Source organism: Sturnira hondurensis, unplaced genomic scaffold (genome assembly GCF_014824575.4).
Source record: "Sturnira hondurensis isolate 20B ecotype Veracruz unplaced genomic scaffold, ASM1482457v3 Scaffold0001872, whole genome shotgun sequence".
NCBI lineage: Eukaryota > Metazoa > Chordata > Mammalia > Chiroptera > Phyllostomidae > Sturnira > Sturnira hondurensis.
This window is the reverse complement of record NW_028074503.1, coordinates 1605093-1619238: the sequence shown is the minus strand read 5'-3', so window position 1 is coordinate 1619238 and position 14146 is coordinate 1605093. Positions and strand designations below refer to the sequence as shown.

The window sequence follows — 14146 nt, the reverse complement described above, 5'->3', positions numbered from 1 at the left end:
GACCTCCCCTTACAATGCCCAAACAGCCCAGTGGCCACAAACGGAAACCCCCACCCTTTTTAAATCCAATTATAATCCAGTGAACGCTCAAAGCTCCAACCCCTCAATGCTGGTTTCTCTCCCCACACCTTGCCCTTCTCCCTTGAACAGCCAATAAAAAGCTTACTCTCTACACTTTCTTCTCTTTGTGGATCAATCCACAGGCCGCGTCACTGACCACGGTAACATTTTGGTGGCCCGTAGGCGGATGTTTTCTGTTTCTCTCCTCTGTCCTGAGACTTGTGACTAGGGGAGCAGTGGGCAGCGGAGGCTCGCCCCGATCTACCCTCGAACCCTGTCTCTGTGAGGTTCGGAGAGAGGATTCTATACCGCCTGCGTCTCTCGGGAGTCTGCCGACAGCCTCCTGCTCACCCATCTTCACGGCCAGCGATCGGTAAGTCTCTGAGTCGCGGGATGAAAACTTCCTGTGGGAATTGATAGCTCATCCCCAGGTCTCACCGTCGTAACCCCCGGTACTAGGCCTATCGCCTCCGGTACTGGGTCTATCGCCTCCGCAGGGTTAGGCTGGGAGGGACGCCGCTAACCCAGGCCCTGCTGGTTCGGTCTGCTTTCGGGGCCCAGGGAGGCCTGGCTCTGAGGAAGAACCTCGCGTTCGGTCTGCCCTCAGGCTTCAGGAGCTCAGCTCTGGCCGACCCCTAGGTCGTTTGCATTGGGGACGCTCTCCTCAAACCTTCCCTGAGACCCCCATTGTTGTCGTCCTTGAGATATCCTTCCCTCTTCTTTTTCATACTTCTCACCAGGGGCAATGCCCTCCCAAGGACTCCCCGTTGGGTTGTCTGCTTAAGAACTTGAAGGCTCTGGGACTTACTGATCTCGAGACCAAATGTTTGATTTTCCCCAGCAACACGGCCTGGCCTCAATACACACTGGGTGCCCAGGAAGTCTGGTTAACTACAATACCGTCGCCATCTGGATTCCCTCCTTAGGTTTAGTTACCGAAAGGAGACAAGATTTTAACCGTCAGCTGGGATTCCAGGCCTCTTTCTCCTAACTATGCCTTTTCATTCAAATTCGCCTCCCCCCCCCCCCCACCTCCCCACATTTGCTTCCGGCCGAGCAGCACTCTAATCCCTTAAAGGCCATGCTCTTCTAATCAATATTACGCAGCAGGGGTGACGCTATTCCTTACCTGCTTAACCCCAGGCCCGCATTCAACCCCAGTTTGGAATTAGGCTTGGCTACACGGTGCCCACATTAAGTAACAAAAAGGGTATAAGGGTATATTTGTCAGCTCCCACCCCTCCCCTGTAAACACTTTGCATTCTCCTTCTCTGGAGATCCGGGGTGGGAGCTGACAAATGCTGGGAAAAATTGGGCCTGCCTCTCGATGCAGAGAAAAAGTGGCATTTTAAACTCAAGCTGCTTTTCCGCCCCTTTGCCCGACGAAACCCAAGTCCTTCTAGGAGAAGCCTGTCTTTCCTTTCCCTACCTTTTTGAAACGCAGACATATGGTCTTCTTCAAGAACTCTTGTCTAGACAAATTTGGGGGAAATGATTCTTATCAAAAGGGGGAAAATGTTAGCTATATCTGAACAGCTGTTCCTTTGTAAATTAGTAAATTCTGATAAAAGTCATTGAATATCTAGGTATTTTGAAATAATATGAAATACTGAAACAGATTGCTACAGTCTGTTACAAACAGATTGCTACAATCCCCACAGATTGCTTTTGGCTTTGGTTGCAGAGGCTGCAGGGCGGATTTGGGGCGGTGGGTATGTTTCTGAAAGTGAGCATTTGCTGGCCGAGGGCCCTGTTTCTCACTGCCACGTGTTCATAAATCAATCTAGGGACTGCCGCTGCTTACCTTTTAATTATTACGGGAAATTAAGATTTCTAAAAGTTCAGGTAAAATTAAGTTGGAAATTGTATGGTTTTAATAATAGAAGATATAAGGCATGGAAATGCAATTTTAAAGAACATAGGTTGAAAGTAAGTTATTCTAAAGATGGTTCTTTCTACAGGGTTAAGAAACCTTGTGAAAGTTTCAGAAAGGTTTGTGAAGTTCGTGAAAGTTTTACATTTGTGAAGAAAGAAACCTTAGGCTCCGGTACCCCTTCCTCCATCTAATTTCTTTCTGGTATCCTGTGATGACCCTAGCTGTACCTGGAGTTGTTTTTATTACACTTTCTCTTGCCCTCATTGGTGTCGGGAAACCTACCTACCAGCTGTGGGATAAATCCTTCAGCAAAATGGGTTTTGTCAATGCTGGCACAGAAGGTAAGGCTGCCCTCTGGACTTGGAGTCACCCAACACGACCGACCCCAGGTGACACCTGGGACATGAGGTGCAGTGAGTCAAGAACAAGGCAGCCCCGTATTTCCCCTTTGTTTGGGTGCTCGAGTCATTCATTGGTAAGACCACCCTGAGGGCATCAGGTAACCACATCCACGGTCAAACAGGCTTTCTCTCTCAAACATGCTTTCCGTCTGCCTGTGTGGCTCTCTCAAATTGGCTTTCTATTGATTCCCCTGTCTGAGTGGTTTAAGTCCATTCCCAGGGCATCTGGGTGAAGCTCTTGTTGTTGGTAAGGTCACCCTCAGGCACAGGTAAACACATCTATCTCTTTCTATTTCTTTGCTGGTGTGGACTATAATTCCTGATCCTCCATCTGGAGCATCTTCTGTTACCAGGCTTTTCTGACCTTCCGGGGGCCAAAGAAGCCACACCCAGGCTCTTCCCTGCTGCTAGACCAGTCCTTAAAGCTTTTACTGAGAGTCTCCCCAAGTCTTCTTGCTTGGTATTTAAAATGGACCTTCCATCCCCTTTCCAGTGTTCTTGAAAATTGTTAAGAGCAGAGAAATCTTATACTTTCTCTACAAAAATTAGTAATTCAAATTACATGTATGGTCTCTATGTGTTCAGTCTTTGTATGTGGTCTTTATGTGATATGGATTTGTCTGTATTGCATGTGGTATATTTTCTGCTTCTGATGGCATGACTAGTAATATTCTATTAGACTAAAAATATTAAGTACTTATATAAATTAAACAGGACTCTGTGTTCCAGACAAAATATTTGATATAAAAACCAGTTTTAAGTTTGCCTGGCTAATTCCCTTCCTAGGATCTATATAGCAGCCTTTTTCTTTATTTTCATTTTTAGGCTACGTCTCCTCAAATATCTCACATCCTTCATTCAACGGAGCCTCCAGGCTCTGGACGATTCTCTCCACAACTGGCCTCCAGCCTCAGCTCTCACTTTTTAGGCTATCCAATTTCACCCTCTTCTTTATGAGGCTCCACACCCGGACCCACAGGCAGGGACAGCTCTTCAGCTTCTCTGAATCAGTTACAGAGAACTTTGTCCCTACTCCCCAAAACCAGAACTGGGCCAGGTCATGAGGAAGAAATCCATTTTAAAACTAGAGGAGGGAACGAAAGGACAAAGCCAGCCCCACCTGCTACTGTAGCACCATTCGGTTAGCAGGCCTGTGACCTTGTTAAGCACGACTGCCATTTTCCTCTTCTGAGCATCTGTCCCCAGGACTGGAAATTGCTGGAAGCTAGAACAGAACTAACCACTCCCTACAGCCACAGGCAGAGATAACACTGGAGGAAACTGCAGCCTCCTGTTAGCCTGAAAAGCCCTGGGGCCGTACAATGGCATCCCCACCCCTTTTTAATCCAATTATAATCCAAAAAAATCTCAAAGCCCTCACTCCTCAGTGCTGGTGTCTCTCTCCACACCCTGCCCCTCTCCTTTCTTAGAGAGAAAGTAAAATTCTTTACTCTATACTTTCTTCTCTTTATGAATTCTTTCATAGCCCTCATCACCAACCACCCTGACAATCTGTACACTTAAAAATGGCTGAGATGGTAAATTTTAAGCAATATGTTTCTTACCACAAGTAAAATATTTTCAAAGTAATTTGCACTTATTTCATTTGAATATATGTTGGTTTCACTCTCCCCAAATTTTCAAAACTGGCAAAACTGCCACTAAACAAATTCAGGCTGATCTGGGATGAGGAAACTTCCACCTAAATGTCAGTAAGACATAGCAAGGGGTAATTTGAAGGTCATATTCATAAAAAACATATTTTCTTAGTTACTTTGGGGGAGGATAAAGGACCAGAAGTATGTTAAAGTCTTAACTCACTTGGTATTAAGTGACAGAAAATACAACTGCATCAAAATAATAAACTAGTTTTTTAAAATACTTTAATCCCGTATTAAGGCTGAGGTTTAAGGACATGGAAAGGGGTGGAAAGGAGAACAAGAAATGAAAAGACCTCTCTTTAGAGATGAACAGAGAAAGGGAGGAACGGAAGTGAAGTGGGAAAAGAATGGCGAGGAGGGGACCTGGAGAGGAGGACCTTGGGGATTTGGGGAGACTTCCCAGCTGTTCCCTCCAGCTCCAGGCTGGTGTTCTTACTTCCCTCCAACAGTCTTAAGTGCCAATTAACATATCTCGATCCTCCCTTTCTGACACTGCAGTGAGTCAGACACCCACAGAAGAGGGTGGGGAAAAATAGTTAAGAAGTGAGCACAGCACTGCTCTAAACCACCAATCCCACCTCAGCCCATTGCTCTGAAACCCTGTGGCGAAAAGCAGGAGGGACTTCTTTCCGGCACTTTTAAGATGACTGTCACAAGCAGTAAAGATGCTTTGAATTCCCCATTGTGTAGAAATTCCTAGAACTTGTCATGTGCCTTTAGTGATATCTAAAGGCACCTGTCATGATTAGTGGTATCTCAGAGACCCCGAGCTGCCTCTAGCCTGGAGGGAGTCATTACCTCTCCACCTCCTCTGACCATTCTTTGCACGTTACATTGCTGCTGCTGGCCTGCCCAGCCCAGGAACCTACACTTCCCAGGGTCTCAGTATACCAGTGCCTTCTTTAGTTACTAGTAGTTAAAAGTTCTGCAAACCTTCAGATAAAGGAAAAATAAACTTTTAAAGAGGAGTCAAAAGTCCTTCCGTGAGGAGAGTAGGGCACTTCCCAGAGGCAGGGAAACCTTTAGAAGTTTCACACCCAGGGAGTGGAGCTTGGTTTATCTTTCAGCCCTTCTCCCTACCCAGGGACGGAGGAGGGCCAAAGGGGACTCACCCACGCCTGCATTATTGAACATGCCCGGAAGCACCAGCATGATGTGGTTGGGCCAGTACTTGCGATACAGGGGCATCTCATACTCTTTGACCACTAGAAGGTGCAAGTGGCTGATGCCCTCCATGGCGTGAAAAAGGTTTAGGAGTCCATGCTCGTGGCGACCACTGGAAGGAGTGAAAATAGGGCTCTTGACTGCATTCAAGTTCTGTTGAAAGAAAAAACAAAAAAACCAGAGACCAAAAAGGGAAATTAAAACCTTTAGGTTTACGAAGCTTTTAGAGGATCTGACATAGAACCTGAGGCCTTTAAGTCCCTGTGCCCAGGCACTATCACTCACTTTGTCTGAGACCAGTGGCAGCCGCATGCTCTCCAGGTGGTTGCCTTGCTTGCTGAAGACAAAATAACTCTCTTTGGATTTGGGAATGATGAAATAGAGCTGCACCTCTTCTCCCAGCATAGAGGAAGAGAACGTGAATGCATGAAGGGTGGAGTCAGGCATCTATGTTTGCAAAGAAGAGAGGGAAGAAATGTAAGCTCCCAGTTGGCAAACTTCCAGGCCACTTGTTGAGGTTGTTATTAAGAGGGGCAAACTAGCCTGAACTTATACCTGCCACAGGCCTCAGCTGTATATGCAACATGGAAAGGGTTGGGAAGGTACACGTTTCATCTTTTAGTAGCTGCTGCCGACACGAGAGCCACGCACTTCAGCCTCTCCATGGGTGGCTTTGGCACTGTCTCTGCAATCCTCACGTTCTCAGAACCACCACAGCTCAGTTTTATGCCCAGGTTAAATGTACCTATGCAAGTCCTGCTATATTGGCTTCCCCAAAGGTGCCCAGTTCCGGGGGAAAACACTTCTCTATGTGGGTCAGGTGAAATGAATGCCATGTTTCTAAGTATGATTAAATTAAAATACCTGTGTGGCCCCATCTCTCCTGGCTACAGTAGAAGCTTAAGAGGTCTGAATAGTCATTGAGCCTAGAAGTCTGACTTCCACTTCTAGGAACCATTTGACTCACTGAAGCCAAATCCAACCCATTTTTTCGATTGCTGGGAAGTTCACATGCTCTCAGTTACCCAACTCAGTGAAGAACTGCATGAAGGCCTCACGGGCCTTACAATTCAGACATTTTGTTTGGTGAAAGGAGAGCATCAATTTTCAGCAACAACTAGAATCCAGGTAGGTTTCCCAGGAGTTTTAACCTAAATATTATATTTCACAGGAAAACAATGTTGTAACTCTTAAATTTGTAACTCCCTTAAATTCTAATTCATTCTACCTCACACATGTGGAAATATACTGCTTAGTGAGTACTGTAACCACACAGATCCTATGTAAGTAGAGGGTTTCCAATAAGGAAAATTTCTAAAAGCCTATGATTTATAGATCAGGGGACTGAATCTTCCACATTCTGTAAAGCATGGTGAGCTGATTTCGAACTAGCCCACCAAAAGTTTGCAGTGACAGAAAGTGGGCGAATGGGGTCTGAAAGGAAACCTGTATCAGAAGGGCAGAATGGCCAATCCAGTGTTGCAGTATGTATCCCTCTCAGTTCCCGATGGGAAAAGGTGAAGACCTGCTCCTTGAGAGCAGACGCAAGTTTGGGGACACCCAGCAACATGTCCTAGAGGAGGGAAGAGCTGTTCTAGGTGCTCAGAGCCAAGTAATAAAAATCAAGAGGATAAACTGGGGGGAAGCAACACGAAACTTATCCCCCAAACTGGCACTGGATAATACTCTCATCTCCTGCCTTTCCCATCATTTGTACCTAAAAGTGCTCTGGCAGAACACAAGCCAAATACTATGGGGTACCAGCTCATCGTCTGTGTTCCTACCTTCATTTCCTTCCAAATAAAAGAGCAAACATTGACTCTTCAGTGTGCCTGGTGGTCAAAACCAGCCCACGCTACAGGCAGGGTATGACTACGTTGGTGCAAATCAACAGCTGGTTTGGAGCTTAAAGGGCGCACCCTATGGACTTGTCGGCTAAAGCACCATTTTCACCAACAACCCAAAGGGAGTTTTACTAAATATACTGTAATATCCAGTTTTTTCAGGATCAGCTTTTCTCAGGGTCTCAGCTCTTCTCTGACACATGTAACCATTTTGATGAAGTGACTTAAAACAATAAAACTTAGTTTTTTTCCCTCTCCCTGCCTTCCACAACCCTAGAAAGCCCACATGAGTGGGTCCATCTCCTAAATAAGCTATCCTTTGTCTAGGGCCTGTAACTGGGAGTCTCGCTTTTCATCCCTTCTAGACAACACAAAGCCTTGCTGGGTGGCGGGCGAAGGCACAGGGCAGCACCTGGGCAGTGGAGGCAAAGTCCATGTACAGGTGGCACTGCTCGCAGTGGTGGAACGTGTTGTAGGCCGCGTATTTGGTCAGCATCATAGACACAGTTTCTCGCTGCCTGGGCTCCTCAGCTTTGGACTCCGTTATCGCTTCTGTGTATAAAGAGACAGAACACCTTCCCATGATATGCATTGGAAACCCCTACACCTGGGATAAAGTCCTTGACTCCATGAATTTTCCAGGGATTCTGTACTTTGTGCTCTGGGAGGCAGGTATGGAAATTAAAAGGTGATATGTATGTGTATAAGAGAAGAGAAAAGCAGAGCAGAGAATTACTTAAGATGCCCCCAAAGACTAAACTGCCCCAGGCCTCCTGCCCCATTTAGGTTCCCCTTGACCTTCAGAGATGAGCCAGGCTCTGCACTGACCTTGTTTGAGCCCTGCCAGCTTCTCAGTATACACCAGGCTCATCAGACTGTACTTGGCATCATGCACACTGATGTCAAAGGGCATTTTACTGAAGCTCTCGATGTCGGGCCAGGGCTCACCCTCTGACTGGCTCACTTCGTCTCCTTCACTGTGGTCTAGGAGGAGAAGAAAGAAAGTGTGCAGAGCAGTCAGAGGCCTAGTCTGCCTCCCAAGTGTGTGAGACAGAGGTTTTATGAAGTATAAAGCTCAGAAGGGGGGGACAAAGGCATTTCTTGGAAATGAGCTCCCATGTCCAAGGTGCAGAGAACCAGAACTGTCCCTTCATACCTGTGCTGGGAGGAATACTTGTCCTCACTGTCCCCAGCATTAACCTCTACACACCTAGGCCACGAACTCCCACATTAATAAGACCAACTGGGCTCCCACCCAAGCTCCTCAAATTGCCCTGAAAGCTTGTTTAATTTTGGGTCATCTGTGCTCTTGGAGTTTTAGTTGTGCAGTTTTCAGACACTGACAGCCTATGAGACTTTGGGAATGTGTTGAGCAAGACCCCCAATGTCTGCTGCCTACTAAAATCTTGGGAAGCTGTAAAACCCCCTGGGTTTGGGCCACAGCTGGTCCCTTCTCTGTCATCACCAGGCACCTGTTGGGGTGCTAAACGCTCCTTAGGCAGACCTGGCATGCAGTCAGGGCTGCGAGCCAGTAACCCTGGGTTTGAACTCACACCCGCAGGCATCATCCTTAACTCTCAAGGTCCTGTGATTGTCATAAGCACTCCAGATGGTGAGTTTAAAGTGCTCAGACAGTGGCAGGCACGGGGTGGGTATGCAAAGAGATGATCTTGATTGTTATTAATAAAATTTATAAGCTCAAACAGCTTGACAATATTCAGAGGGAGAAAAGAAGAAACTTTTTTTAAAAAGCTTAAATACTAGAAGCACAACTCTTATCTTTTTAATACAGTACTGTTTATTTCTATGTCCTTGAGCTAAGTTCGCATTTTACTTATTAATTTATTTTAAAAATATCTTACCTTTTATTTTTAGAGAGGGGGCAGGGAGTACGATAGAGAAACATTGATGTGTGAGAGAAACATTGGTCAGTTGCCTCTCACACGACCCCCAGTGGGGACCTGGCCCACAACCCAGGCGTGTGCCCTGACTGGGAATCAAACCCACAGTCTTTCAGTCCATGGGCTGGTGCTCAGTCCACTGAGTCACACCCACCAGGGTGCATTTTATTTAAAAGCTAAAGCTTCTAGTTTTTTAGAAAAGGTGTCACTGTGCCTCCGCAGAGCACCATCACGTTCATCACACAGAAAAAAGGGAGAAGGAACAAGGATGAACTGACAGCACCTCCCACTACAGAGGCCTGACTCGCCTTTCATGGGCTGTGTGACTGTTTCATAGCTCAAGGCCCAGAGTCAGGCCCACGAGCACTGTCGCAGGCTCTGAGGAGAAAACGAAAGGGTCTGCTCTCTGTGGTGCCACTGAGGGGCCTTGAGGGAAAGTCAGTGGTTGGAGGGTCCCTCACTCCTGTCTGCTTGCCTCTGCCTCGACCGTCTTGGTCCCAGCCCCCTCCAGGCAGCCAAGGATGTTTGGAGGCCAAGCAGGAGCTCTGGGTCTCCTCTATGGTGGGCCTGGTGCAGCTCAGCTGGGGCCACAAATAAGAAGACGAGGATGGGAGGATGGGACTCCCATTGGTAAGGAATAGAAACACGGCCAAAAGTGATCAAAAATGATTACATATGGCTGATTTTACCTAGTCTTGCTCTGGTCTAAACTAGTCCTTTGACTTGTCATAGAATAGGTCAGCTATTTAGGAAAAGCAAGTGAGGTGAGGTCTCCAATGTCAATCTGATAGAAAATGCCTTCTGGCTCCACCCTGTTGCCTCTACTTACCTCTGCTACCTCCCCCCACCCCATTTCCCTCCAGCACAGTTGATTGTTCTGAGACGGGAAGCCATAGATGTGAGGCCACCTTGTCCTTAGCCACAGAGCTAATGCTGGCTGATCCTTTGCTCACACCCACATTGTGGCCGTGCTGGATGGGACAGAGTGGAACTATCTCAGAGGTGATAGCTGGGGAAGGGATGGGAAGGGGAATGGGATGAGGAGGGCTGGAGACGATCTTCCTGAAAACCAGCCCCACAGCCCTGTGAGGCACTAGCCCCTGCGTGTCACTGCAAACAAGAAAGGGTTTGTTTATGGCTCAGTGTTCTGTTGTACACACAGAAGTTTTCATTTTGTGAGAGTAGGCCATATACCTTCACTTAGAGCTTGCAGTTAATGTAGAAGATATACTGACTCACCAGCAAGAGCCTAGTATCCAGAACATAACACATGTCCCAGACCATTAAGCACAGTACCACAACTGAATTTCAAACCTGAATGATTTAACATCTAAGCAATTCATCCACTGAACAGGGCTCATAAGATGCCTTTTCTGCCCAGCGTCTGGCTGGTCCCCAAGAGGGAGAGTCCAAAAGGGGAAGACTCCACTCCTGACCTCAAAAAAAGAGCACAGCCACAGTTTACTTGGACCCACCTGCTGGCACGTTACCTTTAACCCCACAGGAACCCTGCACACTGGGTGTCACAGAAATCCCAAAGGGCAAAAACCCTGGATTTGACAGTTAGTGTCCCATGTCTGGTCCCTGCCCCACCCAGGTTCAGACTCACCTGTGTTGATCTCGCCCTCATCATACACATCCACTTCCAGGAGCCTGATGAGCATGCGGAAGAGGATTCTAAGGAACTGCAAATAGGAGCCAGTCTTTCCCACCTGGTGGAAGTGTTTTTGATTGGGGAGAGAGGGAAGGAAAAGAGATTTCATTCCTGAGCTCTAAGATGTCTCCTGCTCTGAGACCCCGAGTGAGGTCCTCTGCTCTGGGTCACACTCTCCCACCGTACCGCCCCAAGAGCTTCCCTGGCTTCTTTCCTTTTTGAGGACCCCAGCCTAGGACAGGGCCTGCCCCAGCCTACCTGGGGGGGCCCAGTCAGCAGCAGCCGTCGGGGGTGGTAGACCTGGGTGCCGGAGCTGGGGTCCGGCTGGTTGCTGTAGTCGGCGTGGTGCTGCCGAGCCGAGGTCCACTGCCTATAGTAGAGGGACTGTTCCTCGCTGCTCATGTCCTTGTGCAGCAGTGGCCGCAGGGAGCTTACCCAGGCCACATCGGCGTGCGGCAGCAGGGATGACGAGGATGGCACCTTGCTGCCCCTCTGGGAGCCCAGGAGGTTGTAGGCGGCTTTTGATAGAATCACTACGGGGGGCAGGGCTGCATGTAGGCCCCTGCAACCTTGGACAGGCCGACCAGCCCACGGATCCGAGGATGATGAGGATGAGGATGATGAAGGCTTGGAAGTGGTGCTGCTCGCCATCTGGGGGCCCAGGGAATCACACTCCTGCTTCAGGGTCTCCCCGGCTCCCACTGTGCCTGTGGAGACCCCTTCCTCCAGCCCCATGCTGTTGGCTGGGCTCTGGAAGCTGGGTGTCAGGGGCTGCTTCTGGGACTTGTCTGCTGTACTGGAAGAGCTCACCCCGTTCTCCATGATGGAGCCTGAAAGAGGACAGAGCCCACCCTGTACCCATTCTGTTACCAATGCCAGGTGTGCTCCCCAGGCTCCTGGCACCTCTGGAAAGGAGGGTAAGACCAGGAAACTAGGTTGTGTGCACCAGCTCCAGAAACTATGCTAGAAATCTTCCCTTTGCCCTCCCTCTCCATGCTTCTCCCTGCTGGGTCAGGGTGGGATTGGCCAGTGGGAGACTCGAGCAGGAAACCAGGTATTTATTCCCTCCCTTCCTCCCTTCATGGTCACCAGGGTGGGCTCCCTTTCTCTATGAGGGCTTCGGCACATGTCATGCTGGCTCCTCTGGCTTCTTCAGGCCCAGCGGTGGTCAGGGAACCCTGCAGTTCACTGTACCACGTGTCTGTAAGTAGTCCCCTTACACCTCATTTGCATACGCCACCTGATTCACCCCAGAACCCTGACCACGACAGGCTCCACATTCAAGTCCTGCTCAAGTGGCACTCACCACCTTACGTGGTCTGATCAGGGACCTCACACTGCTAGCTGTGGGGGGCCTTCTGGGCTGTGGGCATTTCCAGGGATGCCCCAACCAGTGTGGGGAATGTCTCCAGTGCGGAGCTGCTCATGCCCAGAGAGCCCTGCACATTTGGCCAATTCACTGCAAATGTGTTTTCCCCGTGATAGGCAGCCACTCTCTGGTTTGAGGACAAACCAAAAGCTCATTGCATGCAGGACATAAGGCCCTCTCTGGGCTCAGAGTGGTGCTTCTCAGGCATGTAGGTCAATTCCAAGCTTGGGGGACTCTAGATGAGTAGCCAGTAACTGGGGGTCATTGAAACCAAGTCATTCCACTTGCTCATTTGACTTTTGTGTCTTTCCCTCATGGTCCAGACCTCAGAGTCCACATGCATGCACACTTTGAGGAGTGAACCTTCCTGAAGACCCTTGGAGTCGGCCTAAGGCCGGGCCATGTGTGCTCAGTGGTGTGAGCACAGCCTGCACGGCAGGTTGGCTCCAAAGGGAGGGAAACTAAACAGCAGAAGGCAAGCCATGACCTTTGTGCGAGTTCATCAGAGCAAGGCCAAGACTGTGAGCCTTGTGGGGCTGTTCTGGCTGACAGTCAGGGACAGGTGGGTGTCTGATTAAAGAGCCACAGGAAGGAAGGTGAGGTCCCTCCTCCTCCTTGCCTCTCCCTCACTGATGTTGGTATCCTAAAGCTTCTAGATGTAACATTGTTCCTCCCTTCTGTCGCTCTTCCTATCCGCCAAACCTCTTGCCTTTTTCTGACCTGGTCTCAGAGAAACCTGGGTAGCCTGTGGTGGAGGGATGGAGGCCCCACCCCGATCCCTGCCTGAGGACCCTCATGCTCTTCCAGGCCAGGGGGGTGGGGGGGCAATCGAAAGACAGAAATCCCCACAGAAAATGGCCTCTTCAGTTCCCACGGGGAGCTGTCTAACAAAGGCTGACAGAATGAACAGAAAGACCAGTGCTGCTTCTGTCACCCAATCTGTGTGTGTTTGCGTGTCTGTGTCACAGTGATGGAAGAAGGAAACATGGGACAGCAGGAAGGTGACTGGCAGTTCCCTCTGGTAGGGGTTTTCACTTCTACTCTCTATACTTCATTACATTCTCCAAGTTTCCTAAGTTGAGCTTTTAATATTTTATTTCTTTCTTTCTTAGCGAGAGGAAGGGAGGGAGAAAGAAAGGGAGAAAAACATCAGTGTGTGGTTGCCTCCTGCACATTCCCTACTGGGGACCTGGCCTGCAACCCAGGCATGTGCCCTGAGTGGGAGTCGAACTGGCGACCATTTGGTTTGCAGGCCGGCACTCAATCCACTGAGCCACCGCAGCCAGGGCCCTATGTTAAACTTTATTACCTCCAGAGTCAGAAACAAATGGAAATGCTGCTGCATCATAGGCTGCAATACAGTTTATCAGGAGAATGCCCATGGAGCACTGTCAGGAGCCACACAGGAGTGCTGTGAGAGGGGCTGGAGGGTGGCATGTGGATCCTCACAGTCAGTCAGTGGCCCTGGAGAAGCCTTCAGGATGCAAACACTTGCTATTGAGTACTAAGAAAAGTCATCCAACCATCCATCCTTTCAAACACACACTTTGTGCCAGGTTCTAAGCCAACTAACACAAATTTACAGCTTCAGGATCTGGAAGGAAGAGAGGGCCCCTGTGCAAATATACGGTGCATAATATCCACGAGATGATTAGAGTAGGAGAGACTAGGGGAAATGCGCAGACTCGGGTTGGTAAAATTCACTTACTATATTTAGCCTATTATCAAGCTCTCCATTAAACGCTTACCTAGAGAAGTATTTTGTGGCTGTCCATTGTGCTTTTAAGTATTCTTCCAGGCAACTGAGGTCTGCACCAGGTGCCTGAGTCACCAAAGGCTCGTTGGACAGCCTTGAGGGGTGTCCGTAGATGCCCCTTCCACATGCCTACCTACCTTGCCTCCTGTCCCTTATCCCCCGAAAGAGAAAAGAGAGTACTGACCTGAGGTTCCAGTGACAGCACTGCTGTTGCTCTGGGGCCTTTCCAGATCGATCAGCAGCTCATCAGAGTCATTCTCACTCAAAGTGACTCGCTCTTGCTCCTTCCCACTAAGGTCTAGAGCGACAGTCGATCCCCGGATGACCTCTTTTGAGACATAGCAGCATGCCAGGCCCACTTCCTGTTCCAGGGCCGTTCGAGTTAAATAGCTTGAATCAATTAACCGGAGGTCACAGTACTTCAAAGACCTGCAAGAAAGTAATGATGTTTTTGGTGGGT

The 14146-nt window shown here is 48.8% G+C and overlaps 1 protein-coding gene across 1 annotated transcript in view; it reads right to left on the bottom strand.

Annotated features, from left to right (window-relative positions):
- GREB1L (GREB1 like retinoic acid receptor coactivator) overlaps window positions 1-14146 on the bottom strand; it is a 282213-nt gene that overhangs the window by 16492 nt on the left and 251575 nt on the right. Inside the window, exons 23-29 of the mRNA XM_037031689.1 lie at window positions 13871-14115; window positions 10820-11391; window positions 10517-10619; window positions 7835-7990; window positions 7419-7558; window positions 5448-5609; window positions 5111-5315 (exon numbers count right to left, since the gene is read on the bottom strand). Of these exons, the coding sequence (XP_036887584.1) occupies window positions 5111-5315; window positions 5448-5609; window positions 7419-7558; window positions 7835-7990; window positions 10517-10619; window positions 10820-11391; window positions 13871-14115 (1583 nt within the window). The remainder of the gene's footprint in view (window positions 1-5110; window positions 5316-5447; window positions 5610-7418; window positions 7559-7834; window positions 7991-10516; window positions 10620-10819; window positions 11392-13870; window positions 14116-14146) is intronic.